We start from the raw sequence: 24,234 nt of genomic DNA, 5'->3' as shown, positions 1-24,234 counted from the left end.
TACATAGGGATAAAGAAAAAAACAATTTTTATGCTTTTTAGACTTTAGGTTGTTAGATAATATCTATGATGGTAATATTTATAAGATCAAATTATTTTTCCAGGGAGAGGTGGGGAGCAAGTGCCTTGCTACTTGGTACCTGCTTATTAGTAATGAAGTAAATAATTATTAGTTATTAAATAGTAGGTACATTGACCTTGTGTCGATATGAGACAAATAAACAGTGCTAGTATGTCATTTAATTTTTACAGCACGAAATACGAATGCATACGAATGCACCATTCTTTAATTCTTTATAGCTGTGATTACCTGTGCAGTTATGCTACAGACGTTACAGTGGTATTTATGGTAATTTGTTTTAAGTAGAAACATAATTACGTAGTTTCACACAAAATAAACTAACTATGATCAAAGGAACATAGTTCATAGAATACTTTGAAAATTACATTGATTTCATGGTGATAAGGTAGGTGTACTTGAATGCTGAAAACGGTGTGTTCATTTCTCCAACTGTAACGAGTGTAACGTACACAAGAACAGGACTTAGGAATATCTGGATTCCTGTTAAATTGCCATTTGATCTGTAGAATTATGCATAAATTAGACGTATAGTCTCGTAGCTATCCCCCTCCCCAAGTCGATAGTATACAGCCATTCAGGTGTAAATTTAATATGTTGATCACCAAGCATTCTTTAATTTATAATTATTAATTATTACTAACAATATAATATGATAATTAAAAATGATATTGAAGTATATTTAAGAATTCCAAAAATTAAATTTTGAGTGACTTCATTATTTAATCACCTTTTATATTATGATACATTAGTAGTACTCTTAGTATATAAATATCTTCAATTTATTATAATTTTTAAACTTTAATAAGAGCCATTCTTCTTTAATAGTGATATGGTTTCAATGTTAATTTTAAATATTGTTTTAGTAAAAGAGTATAAATAAAGATTTATTTCTTAAAAAAAAAAAAAAAATGTAAGATAGGTACTCATAAAATGTATATATTAATATATTAACTTACATACATGTTTTTATACAATAAAAAAGTCTTGTGGTATCACAGATTTAAATTGGCACACTAATTATAAATACATTAATAATAATAGGAGCGGTAGATAATATATTTAATCCATAGAAATGTTCCAAAAATTAGAAATTTAAGTTAATACTAAAAATTTCATCACATCATAAGTTTTAAAAAAAGGAATAAAAATATATGTAAAATAGTATACATTAAACTAAAAATTTAATAGAAAACATTTTAAAATCATTTAAATAAACCCAATAATTCAAAAAAACATGCTACAACAGATAAAAAATTAAATGTTTGTTATCGATAAAAACATGTAAATATTTCTATAATTATTAAAAATAATCAAACACAATTTTATAATAATAATAGTAAACGATGACTGGTGGATAAATAATATAAAATTGATTAGTTTTAGACATCATCACGATTTTCTGTTAATAGTGGAATGAGATCAGCCCCAAGAAGTTCTTGAATTTCTTCCATGGTCTTGCCTTTGGTTTCTGGTACAATAAACACCACAAAGAATGTTCCCAATACACAGAATAATGTGAATAGCCAAAATGTGTTGTATAAATAAATAGCAGAAACCAATAATGTGAAAAATTTGGTAACCAAGAATACAAACAGCCAGTTTGACATGCAAACTATTGAGCTAGCAATGCCTATAACAAAAATATAAACAAGTAGAATTAGGGATTTTGGTTTGGAACGGGTATTAGAAAACACGGGTGGGTAAAAAATATATTTAAGTCCGTGTATATCTGTGTATTTAATACCCATTCATAACCAAATATATTATTTAAAGATGTGATTAATAGTTATAAGTTATACTTAAAAATTAGGAAGTTAAATTAGTTTATTGTATAATATTATATGAGTATTAACTATAAGTATGATAATATAAAAGACGGGTATTTTTATAATACAGGCTTTAACTCTGTCATAGGTAAAACACGGATACCTGTGTAGTAACTACACATGTAATTGTGACTTCCAAGTAGAATTAATAATTAATAAATAATGTAAGTTTCATGGAGAGTATTGTTTCTCCAAAACAAAAATTGATTATTTATAAATTATACTAACTAAAACTAACTATACATTTAATAAACTTTGAGAAGTAAAATAATTGTATAAATATTTAGAAGAAATTAAGTTTTCATAAATCTAAAATTGAAATAAACCATAATCTTAAAGAATATAATCAGTTGATCCACGTGCATAGTTAGCATATAAGACTAAATAATACTTTGTAATATAATGTCATAAAACCAATACTATATCTTTAGATTTTAATTATACCTTTAATTTGAGCTGGAAATATTTCACCCATTAACATCCATGGAATTGGGCCAAAACCAACAGAGAATAATATTATAAATATACATAATGACACCAATGGAATAAATCCAACAGATGAAGTATTGTAATTGAATTCTTTTGCATAAAAAAATCCACCAATGAGAAATGTACAAATTCCCATTGCAACAATAGAATATAACAGAAGAATTTTTCGTCCCAATTTATCAACAACTAGTGTTGATACATATGTAGACACTACAGCCATAATACCAATAATAACTGTGGAGGTATTTGATGAAATTGAACTCCCAGTTGCCTGCAATAAACGGTATACAATTATTATTAATTGTTTTATTATATTTAATTGTATTTATTAATGAATTTATAAGTAAATTTACATTGAAGATAGTTGTGGCATAGAATATAACAGCATTACATCCAGAAAACTGTTGAAAAACCATAACTCCAAGACCTAAGAACAATCCTCGTTTGGCTGGTGTAGTTAGGAATGCTTCTGTGATAGGAACTCTTTCCCTTTCAATCTAAAATTAAATGTATTGTTTACTAACTCTACAACTAAATAATTATTAAAATATGTGAACTTATGTGTGTGTTATGTACTTTAGCTAATGCACTCTGCATAGTATTTAATTCTTGATCTACACAATCAACAGGCTTGCGGAAATATTTTAGCGATAATCGGGCCTTTTCAACATTTCCTTTTATGAGATAGAAAATTGGACTTTCTGGTATTAAAAACATTAAGTATAAATAAATCACTGGAATGATTGCACAAGCAATAGATAGACCAAATACATCAAGCTGTAAAAGAAAATAACATTTAAATTTAAAAATAAAACATAAAATTATATAGACTTACATATGATCCTATAACATATGTGAACAAGATTCCAGCATTAACTTGTAATTGAAAATAAGTACCTAAAGTACCACGGATTTCCTTTTCAGCTATTTCTGAAGTGTACATAGGTACAATAACAGAGTATGATCCGCTAGAAAATCCGATTAAAAATCTCCCAGCACAAATCCATATCACCTTAAAAAATATTATCTGCATCAAAAGTTTTAATTAAAGTTAGTTTAAAAAAAATATTAATATTTACAGATTTAGCCCATATTATCATTGCCCAACCAGCAAGTGTAGGTATGGTTAACATTATCATAAGATGTTTACGTCCTAATTTGTTGACTAGACCAGCCATAACTGGACATCCCAGCATGGCACCAAGTGGCATGACTGATGCTATCCATGAAACATTTTCCACAGTAATTTGAAATCCATATTGACCGTTTTCCATCATTGGACCCGCAGTAGATGTCCACCCAAGTGTTGTGCCCATGATGAACCCTCCAATAGTAACTACAGTCATATTAAACAAATAATTTTAATTTAAAGAAAACCATTATAATTTTCAACCTACCGATTAATGCAGCCAAATACTGATTTCCTTTTTGAGTTTGTACTTGAGATTCTATGCTATCAGCAGCAATTTGTTGAGCTATTGTTATAGTTTTAGTAACTGTTTTGTTAACAAGTGGAGATTTTTCACCATAGACTTTCTGTAATTATTGAATATCTAATACATTTTGTATCAATTTTTTTTTTTTATACAAAACATAAGTAGCAAAAAAATGTTTTAAATTTTTACTTAAATAACCGATTATAAAAATTATTTTCCAATATGTAACGTCTATCGCCCACATCATAATATACATGTAAGCTAATGATAGCAGTAACTAAGTGCAATGGCCAAGAAGTGAAATAATGTTTTAAAAATAACAAAAATAATGATAATAATATGTATAATACTTTCGGTGTTTCAACTTCATCTTCATCAACGGGACGTCTGAAACTAGTAGCAACATGATTGTCATCATAATTATATACTCTACTTTTTTCCTCAAATATCTTATTCATATTATGATCTATCTCTGTACTTATATCAGATAAAAGTTTAGTGATTCATGAAATTGTATTTAAGTTTAGCGTCTAGCTAGTACCTATGAAGTGATCTATGATATTAATGATAGGTATTATAAACATTAAAAATTTTGAATTGACCTAATAGTGCAGTATAAACTATCAATGTCATCGACTCAATTGTATATATAATAATAATTGATAACACGAGAAACGCGGAATAATGATAAGCACTTGGTGAATAGTTGTTGACTTTTGACTGTATTAGAACATAATTATGAACATATTGTGTTGCTAGACATTATACCTACGGCGCTAGTCAATGAGCATATTTTGTATTTTTATGGCTTCTAGGTAGTCGTAAAAATGTAAAATGTTTAGTTAACGCTGAGCATAGACATACACACAATTATTTTGTTTGTTTATGTCAGTGAGTAAATAATAAGCTCTTCAGAAAACTTGTTTAACTTAATATGGTGTAAGATGGACCTCATCACCAAACTTTTGTAAAAAAAAATTGTAAACCTTAAGGGATTTGGAAGCGTTGATATTTCTATGTCTAATACACGTGGAATATAAAGATTTAAACGTGTTTTTATTCAAACGTACCGATTATTCTAGTGAAGTGATAAAAATTTTAAAAACAGATTTGAATTTATCGTCAAGCCTACTTTAGATCGACTTTCCCAAATTATTGATTTTATCCCATGACCTTTAATGAGTAATTAAAAAAATTAAATGTTTCAATTTTTGGAAAAGTTTTTTTTTTATTATTTATTTAAAATATACTTACAATCCGTTTACACCTAATAATATAATAAACAAACAAGTTTAAAATGTGTACTAGACTTGAAAAGTGAGTGAAAGAAGCATACACTACTTCCGTATAAAAGTTTTTTTTTTTTTTTAATTTTACATGATATTTACAATCTATTCAGAGAACAATAAGCAAATTAGATAAGAGTACTAAAAATAACATGAATAATATGACGGAAGAAGCCACCCAATGATGACACTATCTATTTTGATTAGAGTTTGTAGGAAGATTTGATCTAGGAATCAGGAATCATGCATCTAGCAGGTCACGACACCAATTACGTTTGAGACGTCTGACGGGGTTACCCGGAATCGAAGGGACTGCTAGGTTTTTGATAAGAGGGTTAGGATGATTGGGTAACCTACTGTTGAAACGCTTGTAGTAGAGTTTTGCTTCATCTTTAACGGAGTTCATCCTGAGATCTTGCTGTATGGACTGGTTGGAGACATAAGGTGGAGCATTAAGTAGTTTCCTTAGCGCTATATTTTGGAAGGTTTGTATTTTGTTGATGTTTGATACTTTTGCATTACCCCAGAGTTGAATGCCATATGTCCAGATGGGCTTAATTAGAGATTTGTAAATTAAGAGTTTAGTTTTAATGTGCGTGTATTTATTGTTATTACAAAAAGTTTTTAACAGGCGCAGCCGTAGGTTTAAATTATTTCTTTTAGATCTAAGGTGGGGGCCCAAGTAAGTCTGCGATCAAGTATAAGTCCAAGATATTTCACTGTAGGAGAAGTAGGGATTTGAGTGCCATATATAGATACCTTGGGACAGGGAGAGAGACGAAGCGTGAAAGTAGTGTGCGAGGACTTAGACTGGTTAATTTTGAAGCGCCACATAGTGTACCAGTCTTCCATAAGGGTTAGGTGATTCTGAAGATTGTGTGAAGCTATTTCCGGATTAGAATGTATAGATATTATTGCCTTATCGTCTGCATAATCAGCAACTAGAGTGTTTAGTGTAGTAGGCTGATCAGCAGCATAAATGTTGTAAAGTACAGGGGAGAGTATACCCCCTTGTGGAACACCGGCTGAGATATTGGATATAGTTGAGTGTGCATTACCGAATCTGATTTGAAAATGACGGTTGGATAGATATGATTTTATGATAAGGTAAAAAACAGGGTGCAGAGTTTTTTTTAATTTAACAAGAAGACCATCGTGCCATACCCTATCAAACGCTTGAGAAACATCTAAAAAGGCGCAAGTACAATACTGTTTTTTTTCGAGTGAGAACGAGATGGCATCAACAATTCTATGCACCTGGTGAATAGTAGAGTGGGCAGAACGAAAGCCAAATTGGGCATCAGGTAGAACTGAGTTTGAGATACTTGGTAAGATGCGCTTAAGGATCAATTTTTCCAGGATTTTTGCGAAAAATGGTAGGAGACTAATGGGACGGAAGGAAGATACGGAATCTGGAGGTTTCTTAGGCTTGGGAATCATAATAATAGTTGAGAATTTCCATAGTATTGGAAAGTAAGAGAGTCTTAATATACAATTAAAAATGTGTGTGATGGCTTTTTTTGGTAAACATCTGGCCAGTTCACCTGTGATGAGATCAAAACCTGGAGATTATTTATGAGGGTACTTATCAATAACGAATTTTACTTCACTTGGTGAGAAATGTTTTACAGGACGAAATACAGGAAGAGGAGAGTTTAAAGACTCAGCAACAACAATATTATTTTCAAGAGAGAAGATATCAGGATGGGGTTGGAATGTTTCATGAAGGTAATCTTTAAATAATTCAGCTTTGTCCTGGTCAGTGCAGACGAAGGATCCATCTGATTTTTTAATTGGTATATTTGGAGAGTTAAGTTTACATGTTCTTTTGGTGGCTTTCCAAAGACTGCCGTTATTTGGAGACAGATTTGTCAGGAATTTTTCGAGTAATGAGGCTTTATGTTTGGCCAACATTTTTTTAAGGAGATTAGAAAGTTTATCATAATTATGTTTAAGAGAGGGAAGGCGATTGCGTTGAAATAGGGCTCTAGCCCTTCTCTTATCAGCAATTAATATACGAATATCGGATGGAACTGAAGTCTGATTTAGAGGATTATGAGTGTGTGAGTTGGATGACCAGGCCGCTGACTGGATCAAATTTGTAAAATTATTTATAGCTAAATCAATATCGTTGGTAGATTTTAATTTAACATTTAGCTTAATGCCTGGTTTACAAGGTTATGAAATTTTAAACGGTCGGTGGATGCATTAAATAGCTTGGGTGGCTCAGAGCAAGAAAGCGGGATGGTATTGAGTGTGAAAAAGATTGATGAGTGGTCAGAATTAAGATCCAGGAGGTTAACAACAGAGAAGTGTAGACAAGAGGGAATTTTTGTGACAAAAATATCAAGTATGTCAGGATTTTTGCGTGGAGAAGATGGCCAATAGGTAGGGTTCGGAGGGGCAAGTACCTGAAGGTTTTTCGCACTTGCGTAAGTACGAAGGACGCAGCCACGAGGATTATTTGAGCGACAACCCCAACTTTGATGCTTGGCATTATAGTCGCCTCCCACAATGAAATTATTGCCAAAGGAACTAAAATAATTATTGAAGTCTGCATTTAAAACCTTGTGTTAGGTTACATGTGTGAAACATCAACATTATTTTGTAATAGTAATTGCAGAAAAGAACAGATTGCGATAGGAACTAAATATGTCATAATGATAAAATAAAATATTACGATTTTTTTTCAGATAATGATGACTGTTTATTTAATAAACATTTATTTTCATTAAATACAAAAATTTACGAATTTATTTCAAATCGTGACTACTTAATTCGTTTAATCAGTGACTTCGGTAATAGTGACATTCGATGTTGCCTCTGACGACAGTATTACTGTGACAATTGGTCGATGCTAGCTGAAGTATGTTACAAAAGTATTGGACATAACATTATCAAGATATCTAATAAATACAGCATCTATTGTTGTTCCGTATCTGGTGGTAGGTTCTCTTGGATTGAGATATAAATGATATGATAAAATAATAACTATAATAAATAAAACTAACTAATTATAATAATAATTAATATTATGCTGTTTTTTTATCATGATATAATTGGATTGAGATGGCTTAACGCCGGATCGAGTGGAAGAGAATCGCACAGTCGATTGCGCATGGCGACGCGTCGCCACACCGTACACACTACCATCATATTATATAGTATATACCATCATATAGCGTGGCGACGCGTCGCCACGGCATGCGTCGCCACGCCAGAAATCGGTTTTACGTGCGGCTATAGATGTTTCACATCAAAATTACTTTTACAAATTACATTTTTATGGGGTGAACAGGAATATTGTATTTTTTATGCCCGCTCAAATAAGTGGTGTCTAATTTGCAATATTTGTTCGAATAGGCGTGGCCTAGGTAGGCGCGCTTGAGGGGACCTGTTTTTACACGGGTTGTCCTGAAAAGGACAGTTTTGGTTTCTTCGTGTTTGGCCTCCGATCCGTTCGATATATGTCCGTCTGGTGTAGACCACCTCAGGAGTTTTTCCGGGGCGCCGGGTTATATCTCTATACCACGGATCTATGTGTAGCGCATTGAGTATCCGCCACCAATGTATAGGTATATAGAAAATTATGCATTTTAAAACGTATGGATATACTTAAAACTATAGTTTAAACTTTAAAGTTTAATAGGTATAGCTAATAAGTAATAAGATATTTGACAACTACTTGGTAAAAAATATTGATTAGTAAATATATTTTACTAAATATATAGTAACAAAATTTGTTGTTGTATCAAATTTGAAAACTTTTAATTATTTTAAATTTTAAACAATCTAAAGAGATAACAAAAGTATAAATTAATCATGTATCATTTATATTTTAAAATAAATAAATAAATTAAATTAAAAAAAATTATAATAGATAAAAAAAAATAATAAAAATATATATATATTTATTATATTTTTTAATATTATAAATTTTATTTTTTTTTTAATATAAATTAATCATGTATAATTTTATATCTTTACGTTTGACACGCTTCCCTCATTTTAAGTATAGATTAAATAGTACCTACCAATAATACGGTATACCACTATTGTCTATAGACTATAATAATTAACAATTATAAAATTAAAATTAACTTATGAAAATACTTAATAATATAAAAATAATTTTTTTTATATTATACAATAATATATATATTTTAATTTTACAATATTAAACACCATTTATTAAAATAAATAAATTAGTTATAAATCTCGTGAGTTTGTCTCTTTCATAGGTACATGTCGTACATATCTGTGGTTTCCTTCCCTATTTATTTTGTATAAGTCAATATAGACAACCGCCAATGTACGGCCGATGAACAAGACACCTAGTGGACAGTGGTCCTATTGTCGACGTTTCACTATGTCCAGTCCGTCGTATACCATTGCATATTATTGTCAATATTGTTTCTATCCAGTACCGTCTTTGGACTAAATTAGCGAATACAGCGATGAACTCCATAACACTTTGGTGGTTATTTTTTTATCATTATCTTTTCCCCTAATTTTGTAAGACATTATTAAATATTATTATTAGAAATACTGGTTAATAAATTTTTTAAAAATTATTATAAGTTAAAATTAAAAATCTACTCAAAAATAGAAAATCACTGCTTTCAAGTTTCAATTCCCTTAATACATATAACTGTAAATTTAAATTTAAATTTACTTTTTTTTAACTTCGTATAAATTATTAAGTATAGTTAATAATAGTTGAGTTCATAATTTTATAAATACTCAAATGTTATTATTTATTTTAATAAAATGCACTGATTTTTTTAAAATTATATATCCAAATGTAGGTAGATAGTTAATATAATACGTGAGCCTATAATGTAATATTAATATGTTAAAGTCGTTAAAGAACATCATTAGTTAGTGATTGTTATACTTATGAGGTGTAATAACTAATGTTATACTGTTATAAATTATAATATACTTATTATTAATATTAATTAACACACCTATATTACAAACAAATAAAAACTAAAAAAATATTCATTTCTTTAAGACAATGTGTTGTTTTTTTTTTAGTAATAATCAATAAAACATTTTAATTATATATGTATGATAACATATAATATATAAAATACTGAATTTATATATTTATAGAATTTTCCATAAATTAGTTGTTGTCTTACTTACTTTAAGTTTTGAGACTTTTCAAGATATGTTGTCATTCACATTTCACACAGTCATAGGTACATATTTATAAGTAAAATCTAAATATTTAAAACCAATTATAACAATTTAATTTTGAAATCTATAGGCCATTAATATTTATAAGAATTAAACGAGAGATATTAGATATTTTGAGACCTATAAATAATCTGAACCAGACATGTATCTGTAGGTACATTACATATCTACTAGCTAGTATTCTTAAGATAGTAGGGAAGTAAGTTGGTATTAATATGTCATTCTCTAACTTCTTCCATATTTATATAAGCGTATAACTAGGTACCTATGCTGATCGGTGCATTTAAATATAAACAGAAGAAATTAAGTAACTGTTTTTCTATACAGTAAGTTGACTGTTAACAGCTGAATCTTGAGCGTAACCATAAAAAATTGTGTAAATCAATCTTTTAGAGTTTTGGGTTTCAAAATTGAATATATAACATAAAAAGAACAAAAATAAGAGCCTTTTTAATTACGTAGTATAAAACCGATAATTAAGCCAAAGGAAATTTGATAGAATATCGCGACTGCCAGATGTTGTCCGTAATGTAATTGTATCAATAAAAAATATATATTTTAACTTGAAACTTTATCATTATAATAGTAAAGTAATTTAAATATTTACAATATTTTAATAAAATATTATTATTTATAAACATAATCCAGTTTTTACGCCAAATTTTGTGAGTTTTTATGATTGTATAAAAGATTTCTGGGAATTTTTATATTTAACCAACTAGTAAATACTAACTAAATTTTCAGATCTAAATATCTATAGTTGAAACTTTTGAATAATAATAAAATAATAAAATCGTTTAATCATTTCTAGATCACAATTTTTTTCAAAATTTAAACTCCAAACGCTCATAAAAAATAATTGTTGATTTACCCACACACAACTTTTTTTTAATCCCAAGAGTTATAACATAAAAATAATCATATTTTATTAAGTTTTTAAGTTTTTTAGCTGAGAAAATTTTTTTTATTAACAGTTATTTTTATTAAAAAAAACTTATATAAATTGTTAGTTATAAATAGTTTATATAGCTGAAAAAAGAAAATAATATATTGAAAATGCCTAAACATTGAATTTACCTAAGCATTTAGGTTTTTTTTTCAAGTATTTACTATTTGCTCTATATTATAATATCGTAATATCGCATAATTTAATAGGGATGTTGTTTGTGTATTGTGTTGTATAAAATACAAAGTGAATTGTGAGTATAACCATAAAGGTTGGCTGCGAATTCATAATATTAAATAATAGAAATCACGTTTATTCAATAAAGGTTTTATTTCTTTATTGGTAGGTACAACATAGTACAATCATATAATAAATTAAAAACTTAAAAAAAAAATTAAATAAGTAGGCACTTATTAACTAATATTGCATTGGACTCTAATTCGTTTGGTTAAACACATTTAGCATAGTATAAAATAGCTAGTTACTCCAAAGTATCACAGATTCAAATCACCAAAACATGTCAACGTCCAAGTTGATGGTTTCAACAGTGGTTATTAAACAACGTTTCTGGTGACTTTACACTTAAAAAAAATAAAAATAAAAATAAAAAACATAAATCAAAAATTAATATAATTGATCAGTATTATAACAATGAAATGATTAAGTAAATGTTCATAAATAAAATACAATGATATGATGATATAAAAATTGATAAATACATTGCTGTCAATTAAATAATTTTTTAAGCTATTATAATGTTTTTCATTGTCTAAGTGTAAAAGTATACATCACGATCACAGCCATAAATCATATTATGCTGTAAAAAAGAGATAATATTTACAAGTCTGCCTTCCTGCAACTATATTTGATAATGATTTCACTAATAATTATTCAATAAATAATTGTCTATAAAAAGATAGCACCTTTCAACAGATACAGTTATCAATTCATTTATATAAATTCATATTATTGATTCAATAACACATTGATGTTTATACTATTCGGGAAGGTAGAGATGAAACGTTTTTCTAATCCTTTAGTAAGGTCTGATTTAGTATTTTCCTTTGGTGTCGATGGAAACATTGGCATGTGTTGGTGGTGTAAGATCATTGCCCGCGCCGAGTATTTCTTGAATTTCATCCATAGTCTTGCCTTTGGTTTCAGGAACGACGAAAATTACAAAGAACGTACCCAAAACGCAGAAAAATGTGAATAACCAGAATGTATTGTATATATGAATGGCAGATACCAACGACGAAAAGAATTTCGTGACGATGAAAGCGAAAAACCAGTTGGCCATACAGGCGACCGAGCAAGCGGTTCCTAAATAATTTAAATCAAAATATTAAGTACACATGCGTGTTGAATATTGTTAAAAAGATTAGGTAATTTACCTTTGATTTGTGCTGGGAAGATTTCACCAATCAACATCCATGGGATTGGACCAAAACCAAGAGAGAACAGGATTATGAATACACACATAGATACAAGTGGAATAAATCCAATTGATGACACATCTTGTTCGTTAGCCTTCATTAAGAAGAAGCCACCAATTAGCAAAGTACAAATTCCCATGACAATAATTGAGCTCAAAAGGAGAATTTTCCTTCCTAATCTGTCAACGATCAGTGTAGAAACATAAGTGGCAATTACTGACATAATACCAACGATAATTGTGGACATATTTGGTTCCATTGCGCTTCCAGATTCCTATAAACAACAAGCAGCTTAATAAATAATTCACTAATTCAATATTTTAATAAGTATTGTAGTTTTACTTTAAAGATATACGTAGCGTAAAATATGACAGCATTGCATCCAGAAAATTGTTGCAAAAGCATAACTCCAAGACCAATAAACAAACCACGTTTAGCTGGAGTTGTTTGGAATGCTTCCATTAACGGAACTCTTTCTCTTTCAGTCTACAATAAAATATTTACGGATTATTTGCTATTTTAAAGATAAATTAAATTACTATATATTTATATACCTTCGCCAACGAGTCTTGCATTACAGACAATTCTTGGTCCACTGTGCCATATGGTCCGCGGAAATATCTTAAAGATAAACGAGCTTTTTCAACATTTCCTTTCATGAGATGGAAGTTTGGACTTTCTGGCATTAAAACCATCAGAGCCACATATACGATTGGAATGATGGCACAGATTATAGTCAAACCAAATACATTGAACTGTAAATATAATAATATTAATATTATTAATCATTACATATCGAATATTTCAAAGAATATATATTGTACAATATAGTGTAAACTTACATAAGATCCTACGATATAGGTGAATAAAATTCCTCCAGTGACTTGCAACTGAAAATATGTACCCAAAGTACCACGAATTTCCTTTTCGGCTATTTCAGAAGTATACATGGGTACAATAACAGACAACGATCCACTAGAGAATCCGGTCAAAAGTCTGCCAGCACAGATCCATACCACCTTGAAGAATCATATTTTATTAAAGGGTTTACATGCTAAAAATGAATGTTTTCATATATTTGTTTGTACTTACAGATTCTGCCCAAATTATCATTGCCCAACCAATGAGTGCTGGGACAGATAACATTAGCATCATGTTTTTACGTCCCAATTTGTCGACTAGGCCAGCGGTAACCGGACATCCAAGCATGGCACCAAGTGGCATACACGCTCCAATCCACGCGAGATTCTCATTTGAAATAGGGAATGAATATTGATTGTTTTCCATCATTGGACCGGCTGGAGCTGTCCATCCTAGGGCTGAACCCGCGATGAACCCACCAATCGTCGCTAATTAAGTGAATAGATAAACAAAACATTCAATTGATTTGTAACACATTATTTTTATTTTTTTTAGGAATTACCAATAAAGGCAGCTAAGTATTGAGTCCATTTTTGATTTCCAATTCGTTCTTGTTGTTCCTCAACCATCGCTAGCTGGGACATAGCAATTTTTTCTAAAGCCATTTTTTAACGAGACTTAATTGATACTTTTAAAATAATATTCCTGTAATAGAATAAAAATAAACTATTATAATATAATAATAATAAAATTATCATATTGAAATATGATTTGTTTTGTTTATCAGACAGTATTTAAAATTCGATTTATCGGTTTATTCTTCGATAGGTGTTTAAAATTTTAATTAAATAATTTAAAACATGTCTGATTTACAGGACACACAATTTTTATTCAATCACTATTAATTAGCTGTATTTACTATTTAGCCATTATAAATACAGATCATTTCTATAGCCTACATGTATATTAAGTCCAACCAACTTCGTGGCTAAAGAGACAGATATAATCAAGTGGTAGCGACATCTGAGTTTATTATTATGACGGATGGTTGAGCAACGGTCAATGGATAATAAATTAATATTAACTAGTATTTTAATATTGTCTATGGCATGTATTTAGGAACATGACAATTAATATCTTAACATCGGGTTTTAGGAGGTGGACAAGTAAGTCAAATAATTAGTCTTACTTCTAAAAAAAATTTCATATCACTGAACCCTGCTATGATGCCGTGACCGATAAACGCAATACCTACCTATATTGTACATGAGATATAATATATATTAGGTATGCTATAGGTCACGAAGATTGCTATTCATCATTATAATGCTTTATTGTTTTGAAGCTCGTCGTGTGTGATTAATAATAATACTGCATACTAGGTATAAGATGAGTTTAAAAAAAAAAATGTTTTGATATTAAGTAAATAAAAATTTACATTACTTTTTCAAACATAAACATATCAATTTGCCAAGTAGGTAGGTAGGTTTTAATAATGGTAGTAACCTAATCTGTTATATCTAAATCAGTTGTATATACATTATACAATTATATATACATATAATGTAGCTATTGGTATATACATTAATCTATAAGCATATTTTTTTTTTTTTAAATGAGATAGTAAAACTTTTTGTTTATACTTGTATGATATTGTAATATTGTATAACATAATAATATAGCATAATATTTTTTTCATAACAAATTTAAATTTAAACTATAAGTTTAAAAAATTCATGTAGAATAATAAAATTAAGATTATATTTTTTTTTTATAAATTAAACAACCTCATGAATCACATAATTACTCAAATATTTATTAGAATTTTATAAATTTTAAATATTCAATGTGTTCAATAAATGTGAATTTACATCCTTTAAAATGTATAATTGAAGAACATATTTAAGCTAAAATGTCTCGACTATTTGGACTAATTGTAAAAAAATATTTTATCAACAACTGTACCCATATGAAAAAAACTGAAAAACGTGAATGCGTTAATAAAAAAGTGTTTTGTAAAAATATGATTCGAGTAAATCATATCATTCGAATATCATTTTAATGTACATGGACAATAAACAGTTAAAACTTTCTATTAGATAAGCTTAAAATTTAAGCTTATTTAATATCCAATTAATTATCGTGTGAGTATTGTGTTAATATGTGAATGTAAAAATTTGCAAGGAAATTTCCAATATATCAATAGTGCGTGGAAATATTTGAATAATGTTATTTTTTATGTGTATTATGTGCTAGCTCAACAGTATCTTGGCATAAAATATAAAACACTGTTGGAATTATTTTGAAGGTCATTTAAAACGTTGTAATTCAATAAGATTGTTGTAATGCCAAAATAAAAAATAAAGAATAGACATTTTTTTTTTTATTATTATTTTAAAATGTATTTTACAGTGTTTAGTCCTTCGTTTCAATTGAAAATAAATTTATTATTTTATGATATAGTTCATACAATATGTTATGTTGTTCTATTTAAGAAAGTTTTGAATTATTCAAAAGGGTTATTTATTGTACTCATAATATGGATAAAGGTAAAGAACGAGATGGATTTCATAATTTTTGTTTTATTATTATACGAACATAATATAATATTATATGATACGAAAAGAATATTGATTTCTTAGGTCAAAGTTTAAGTACACTGTTTACATTTTTTAAAAGATTTATTAATAGATTTAATTTTCAAACAAGTTTTCGAATAAGTAACTATGCACACTAACATATAATTTTATCGATATCTTTTAAAATATATGAATAAATAACGCATTTAGTAACGAGGAAAACATGTGTGTTGACGAGACTCAATGCCATTATAAAAGAGTGTACCTACCTAATAGATATAAAAAAATGTATAGTTAACATTTTTAAAATAAATGTTAAAATATTATAAAAAACATAATCATCATGAAATAGTTCTTTATTATGTTAGTTCAAATATTGTTTTTAACAAATTTAACGAACCGCATAGCCGATCGTAATTATTGTGTTTATGAATGTGGAAAATTATTATTAATGACAATACTGGACCATTGTAAAAAAATATATTTATAAAAATAATGAAAATTAGAAATTCTGTAATTAAATAAATACAAAATTCTCCAACAGGAAATATTATTTATTCTGATAGAAGTACACAATCTTAAACATCAAGTACTTGCAGCACGATTAATAATTATGGTCCTTTTAGTGTTAATTTAGTACATAAAAAATTGTAACATACCATTAAAACACAATTTTACTATGTAAATTTAATATTACAAAAAATTGTAAGAATCTAAAAACACAACAAGTACCTACTTGATTAGGGATTACTTAAAATGACTATTCTACTAATATATTAATTGGTTGTAATAAATTAATATAATTAAATTCGTTTAAAAATAAAATGTAATGCATTCAATAAATAATAATAAATTTTTTTTTTTTGAAAAATTAGGGAAATATAACTTTAGTACTAAAAATGAATAAAGTATTCGAGCTTTAATACATTGTGAGATGTATTAATAAATAATTATTGGAAATTTTGACATAGTTGGATATTTCTATAGTCTTTAATTATTACGAAATATTATAAATTCAATTTACTTCAATTAATATAGTATTAGCGTGTGATAATCATAGTCTTTACTTGAATTAAACATATTGGTTTAAAATTTAATGTTTAATCTAATTTTCAACTAATAAACTTTAGATGTAATCGCATGTATCATATATCATATAAAAAATAAATATATACTTATCTTAGAATATTAACTAAAAAAAAATATTTAATTTAAAACAAATTTCATATTAATAATAATAATAATAAAAATGATTTAAATTTAAAATATAAAGAATATTACTTACTATTGATATTTTTTAAGTAGTTCAGTGATCAAATGAGCGTATTTAGTGTTCGCTGTTATTATGAATTAATTACTAATTTATAAATCAATTGTTTATAACCATAAAAAATAAAAAACTTTACATGCCGAATAGCTTAAGACACTAATTTAGATTAAAAACTGTAATTCTTTTTAATACTTTTTTTGCACAATAATTTTGCATATTATCAGAAACTAATCCCAATTTTAATAACTTATATTTTAAATATTATCTTTATTTAATGCAAACAATGTAAATTTCAAGTGTAGTTTTGTATTACATTAAATTGAAGTGAAAACTTATCTAATTCATACAACTGTCAAAACACTTAAAAAATTAGATTGGTTTTTATATTTGTGCATAAATAGGGATCAATCAATCTAATCTTAGTGTTTTTAACGCGTGCTAAATGTACCTATTAGGATAACACGCGATTTTATGGTTGGTTATAGGTTAGTGTCTCTACATTAGTTATAGAATAATATATTATATTATAATGATTATCTATTAATTATTATATAATTTACGTGGATTTAATATAATTCTGAAAAAAAGAATGTTAATCATACTAATATTACCTCTTTATGTTTAACTTATTTGAATTTGAAATATCTACTTAAATTATTTTAAGGTCACATTATTTTCTAAACTTATATAAAATATATTACTGGATAATCATTTATTTTCAATATCTTTTATAATTTAAGAAAATATTCGATTTTAAATGGAAACTAACATTAATAAAATGTAAAAAGATATCTAATTATGAATATAATTTTATTTTTTTATCAACTTTATACATTTTTAAAATTATTTTGTAACTAATTAAATTTGATGTTATCAATTAAAAATGTAATGTAAAAAAAATTAATTTTTGTCTAACCCCCAAAAAAGTAGTAGTTATTCTTTTATATAAATTGTATTACTGTCATAATCTATAATAACATATAATTTCAGCTTTTTAAATTAATTTATTATACATAGAATAGTTAATAATGGCTTATAAATATTATATTGATTAAATTGTATAGTATATTTTCTAAGTTGTTCATTTTATTTGAAACTAAATCATTAAATTCAAATGTAAATAATAAAACAAATAATACAAATATAACATCTAATAAAATAAACAACATAATGTATGTAATAAACATTTAAATGGAATGACCTCTGAGATTATTTACACGATGATAAAAATAACCATTAAATTATTCACTGTAATTCTTGGGTAACTGTATATTATTGTAATAATATTTTTACGATAAGAGTTACTAACTGTTCTTGTCGATTGAATTATTTCTAAAACAATATAATTTAAATATAAAAAAAAAAAAAAAATTAAAATCCAATTAGTTTAATGTTATATAATAAAACCAAAATATTAAATTGCATTACTTCTTCATCGCATATGAAGGTGATTTATATTAACAATGTTATAGTTACATAATTATTCATAATCGTCTAAAATGATGAAGAATATATCTTTTTTTTATTGAAGATGTACTTTTATATTAGTAGTATCGATCAAATTCATGTTTAATCCACGTTAAAAAAAAAAAACAATCAAGTGCATCGTGAATGAAATAAATAATAATATTCCTCGAGTTTGCGTAGACATTTGTTATAATTTTTGTATCATAATTAATCGGGGAAATCTTAACCCTAAAATGTCCTTGGACGAACAAATGCTCCAAATAACTTAACTATCTTTGACTTTTATGAAATACTGTATCCTAATTAGACTTCAAAATAATTATGATTAAAATGTATCCTACTTATTTTGAGGTTTCGAGTACAATTAGTGTTTTTAAATCACAACAAATTAATCGGGTGATTGAGGATATAATTAAAATATAATTTCAGCAATATTATAAAATGATAATTGTATTATATAAAGTAATTAATATAATAAACGAAATGTATTTTTAACATATGTGATTCGCACAGTTGGATAGCAAAATGTATACCCACCTACCTAGTGTTATTTAATATTTTGTATACAAATTTTTCAGTGTCAATTTGTTATAATTATTATTTTTTAAAGAATATTTAGCGTTTTTATTCGATGAACTATTAAAATATTTAGATGCGAAACCACAAAGAAAAAATTCAAATGCGGTAAAACCAAACGGAAATGTTTGTAGATACCTGTTCTAGCCATCTTCTAAAGAAAAATAGTAATTGCTAATTAGTTATAATATAAGCAACAGACTTATGGTATAAATAAAAATTAAAAATTATTTATACTTATTATATCGAAAAATAGGAGATAATAATTATATATTTCGGTGTATTGAATCAGTCATCGACCTATTGCAGCTAAGTGCAAAGTAGCCAAGGATGTCATCTTTATAATAAGCAATTAATGTTGAAAAAAAAACTAAGATTATATTTTACAAGCATATTGTGTGCAAATGACGTCGATTGTTTATCGAAAGAGAAAGATTTTAATGACAGATGCAATACAAGTACATAATATTTTATAATTGTATTAACAATAACATTTTTTTGATAATCCGTAGGCAAAGAAAATAACCACCACGCAATAAATAAATAATACGCATATTATGTATGATGTGGTACTACCTATGAAGAAATGGTAACGTCTAAACAACTTTCCATTGAATAATTGGTACGAAATACACTGCGAGTAATAGAAAATGTGGAGTATGTGTTCCATATGGATGTCAAACATATTCCCTGTAAGGCAATAGATGTGCAATTATTCATTTGGCCGAGACCAAAGGATTTCATTTCTGTTTAAACTGCGCGCAAAAACAGCGTTCAGATAAGATAAAATACTACGTTATATATTATTATCCATATATATTGCAGTAGATATTATGGGTACAAATAAAATATTACCTATATTTTTTACGGTCTGCGTTTGAATTATTTGAATTCTCGTGTCAACAGCAATTAGTAATACGATTTGCATGTAAATATCAAACTACTTATTTTCGCAATGTGTCATACATATTATACCTACATGAAAAACCAAGAATTCATCGTTTAGATATGTCTTTCCAGAACTCGATATCAATGAACCTGTGGATCGATCACGGTGAATGTTCAACAACTCGACGAGGGTCAAGTTCTATCATTATTAAAATATACAGGTATATAGCCTATGTCGCCGTCAATGATCTAATAGTCTACTAATAGTCTAAATATGGCTGCTTAATAATTGTTCTGCATCGTTTACTAATAAATTAAAAAGAGTTAAAACCAGTAATCCTTGAAGTAAGATAATACTACCGAATTATAATTTTTAAAATACCTACCTCTGGGTATTGCAACGTTATTATATAGAGTATTTATCAAATTCTATATAAAAGCAGTCATAATATAATAACGTTGCATTGCAGTTTAACTAGGTATCTTTTATTTAAAACATAAAATCATCTTATTGGACGACATGTGAAATATAATTGTAAAACAAACTTCCTGATGAATATTCAATATTTAACATTTTAATAAAATTAAAAACATTTACTATTTACTATTTGTATTATCATTTATATATGAATATTAAATTGTTTTAATTACAGTAAATCTAAACACATACACACAAAAAAAAAAAAAAAAAAATCATGAATCTTAAAAATAAAACAACTTTAAGTCATCGAACTAATGTTTCACTTAATAGTTGAGAACATTGTTCTGTTGAATTTTAATGTAAAAAACAGTTTTTACATACGTACGAAATAGTGGTTACTTATAACCAATCTATAGTAATTATAATTATGTATATAATGATCTGCATCAGAAATACGCCCATGTGATTACAAATAAATTATTCTTTTCCCCGGTTTATTAACATTTAATGATTTCAAACATTATTAGACTTAGAGCTATGTTAATATTATAAATATTTTATCTTAATATGGTAACCAAAAATAGGTAGGTTAGAAGTATACGTTTATATCAAAATATTTTTGATAAATTTCACTATACAAACGTGCAAAAATAAATATATACTATTTAACCATAATTTTTTTTTTACATCAGCGAGTAGCCAGTTAATTAATTTTGTTGTTTTTTTATATGTTATATTACGTGAAGTTGACAAGATGACTGTATAATGTATAATATTATGTATAGATACCCACCATGGACGAAGAAACTAATACTCTTTGCCTATTCAAAATGTTTGTAAAGGACTTTTAGAACAATTGATTTAAACATGTATTCAATTTAATAGTATAGCACGTACGTGTTGCGTTAATGTATATATATATATATATATCTACATGTTTTTTTTAACAAATATTAAAAAATTTAAGAACGATTCACCTTTTATTTAAAACATAAAATCATCTTATTATACAACAGGTGGAAAATAATTACATAATAAACTTCCTGATGAATATTAATATTTAAAACGCTTATTAAAAAAATGTACCAGGTAGATACTATTTGTATTGTCATTGATGTTAATATGAAAATTATATTGTTTTAATGACAGGAAGTTATGTATAAAAGAATCATTTCTATGCAATGAACTTATATCTACTTTAATACAAAATATTGTAATACTTTTCTCAAAATATTAATTAGGTAGGTATGTATCATAAATTATAACTTTTAGATTTTAAATTAATTGTGATTTACGAGATACTAATTATCGTACAAAAAAAAAAAATGATTATATTTTTACTAAAAAATAAAATAAAGATTTTATTGATTTTAAAATTAAAATAAGGGAGGGACAATCGTTCTAAAATTTATCAGTTTTCTATGCGTGGACTTTGAAACCAAAGAGAAGCAAAATAAATTTACAATACAATCGTTAATAAAAAAAAAAATATTGGTAAGTTTTTATTGGTTATACGTGTTTTAGATCGTTAATTTGTACAATAATAACGTATTAAAAAAAAAAAACCGATTAAATTAAACGTATACGTAGATTATAGGTAATAATTTATATACATGAGTATTTTATTTGAACAATATATGTACTTCTGGTATTAATTAATAATTTAATATCTTATGTATTGAAACATATATACGCATCGAGGTACCAAGTAGTAATTTAATATAACATTTAATAATGTAAATTATAATTGTAAACGGACTTCCTTATAATTTAATTATTCAAGAGTCCTCGAAGTGACCGGTGCTCAGATCGAATAGTGTTGTTGATATTAACTCAAAAGTATCGGCATTGCTAAGTTAATTGTCTAATCGTCATTAAACGCCACACACAATTGTCGCGTTTATTTTATTACCCATGGGTACTTATCGGTCTAGAAACATTAAATAGTTGGAACAATAATCTAAGATTACATTTAAATATTTAATTAATACCTAATATACAATTTAATCGTTCTTAAATCCATCAAAACCTAAAAAAATATTGATTCACTTTACGAAGGAATGAAAAAATAATAGGAGTCTTTAAAATATTTCACGTAGGTACCTATACTTAATTAGGTACCAATAAGTATATCTATTATATCAGATGCGTACGATTTACTGCACTGATGAAACGGGTAATTTGTTTCAATAATACCATCAAATGAATAATAATAACTGTATGATATAATTTATAATATTATGTTTTTGTGAATTAAAATTATAATACCTGACAAATAATGCGCTTAGTACGTTGCGATTCGAAAACGGGTTGCTATATCGTTGTATATGTCGTATTTGGTCGGGGAAAAGGGTAGCTGTTGGTTTAGGCTCAAAATGTTCTCTCGATCGGATCTTGTGCAGTCACCTTGATCGAATCGAATAGAAATCAGAAATCCAAAACCGCTAAGTGTGGTAGTCTACCGATTTCGGGCGAGCCAAAATGAAAACTGTCAACCTTCTCGAACCGCAGTCAACACAGAACTAACTGACTAGTCTACCATGTCGCGGCTTAATATATATCGTACGCGCCTGTATATCAGTCGTCGCAGTATTTTCTTTCTCGCTTCTCCGCAATCTAGTTATTATTTTATTATTGCACGTTCGTCGAGATATCCTGTACACGGTGGCCTAACCTTCCTCGCAAAACCACTCGTCCGCCTTAACTTACATCCTGGACCTGTCCCACGAATCCGGAATCAGGAAGCGCGGTAGTTTCTAGAGTTTTAATAAATTTTTATGGCATTTCATTGTAAAGAAAATATCATTATCGTCGTATACGCCATATAGCTTATATAATATACTTATATTAAGTTATATTTTTATACTATGGAATACACATTTACTATAAATAGGAATTAGGAAACGATGTCCTACCGAGACGAAATGATATTTTCGATGTCTTCGCGGCGCCGCTGGTCTATATACAATATATTAATACATGGACACGCGATTTCGTCGTTATTTGATTTTTTCAACCAGGTAGATGAATATCGCACAGTGACCCGCAATTTATAATATAGTAAAATGAAGTATCTGTATAGGTAATATAATATATTTTGCACTATATACCTATATTATACGACATTCATCAAAATCGCATAAAAACTAATTGTGGTACTATACGATTTTTATTATTGTTGCTACTTGTAAAAAAATATTTAAAAAAATACATGTGTTTGTATACAAAACGCATCAAAATGATTGAACCGGCCTTGACGTGCTCTGCACCCCGCTACGTGTACCAGTACCTATCTACATATAATATACCTTATACACAATAATAAGTATTCTGCCGCGGGAATTAAACCTATCGGTGGCACATAAGTGTATAAAAATAAAAATACCCGTTCAGGACTCCAGCACGCAATGTATATTTTTTTTTCTGAATGCAGAGATACCATCGATACTATCGATCTCATTAGAATC

At 27.5% G+C, this 24,234-nt stretch overlaps 1 protein-coding gene across 1 annotated transcript; it reads right to left on the bottom strand.

Moving 5' to 3' along the window:
• Positions 1 to 1,407: 1,407 nt before the first annotated feature.
• Positions 1,408 to 23,304, bottom strand: LOC112604284. The gene is made up of 19 exons (XM_025353250.1): positions 23,036 to 23,304; positions 14,129 to 14,271; positions 13,798 to 14,054; positions 13,548 to 13,724; positions 13,260 to 13,460; positions 13,048 to 13,191; positions 12,664 to 12,979; positions 12,327 to 12,592; positions 6,724 to 7,206; positions 5,878 to 6,546; positions 5,392 to 5,671; positions 4,183 to 4,337; positions 3,794 to 3,932; positions 3,476 to 3,732; positions 3,232 to 3,408; positions 2,973 to 3,173; positions 2,750 to 2,893; positions 2,352 to 2,667; positions 1,408 to 1,711 (listed from the first exon to the last, which is right to left on the bottom strand). Exons 2-19 carry the CDS (start codon positions 14,229 to 14,231, stop codon positions 1,461 to 1,463), a joined length of 4,536 nt encoding a protein of 1,511 aa, XP_025209035.1. The 5' UTR covers positions 14,232 to 14,271; positions 23,036 to 23,304; the 3' UTR covers positions 1,408 to 1,460.
• Positions 23,305 to 24,234: the final 930 nt, after the last annotated feature.

Source organism: Melanaphis sacchari, unplaced genomic scaffold (genome assembly GCF_002803265.2).
Source record: "Melanaphis sacchari strain LSU unplaced genomic scaffold, SCAv2.0 Contig11_pilon_pilon, whole genome shotgun sequence".
In the NCBI taxonomy this organism is placed as follows: Eukaryota; Metazoa; Arthropoda; class Insecta; order Hemiptera; family Aphididae; genus Melanaphis; species Melanaphis sacchari.
The sequence above is the reverse complement of the archived record's forward strand: the minus strand, read 5'-3'. Positions and strand labels throughout refer to the sequence as shown.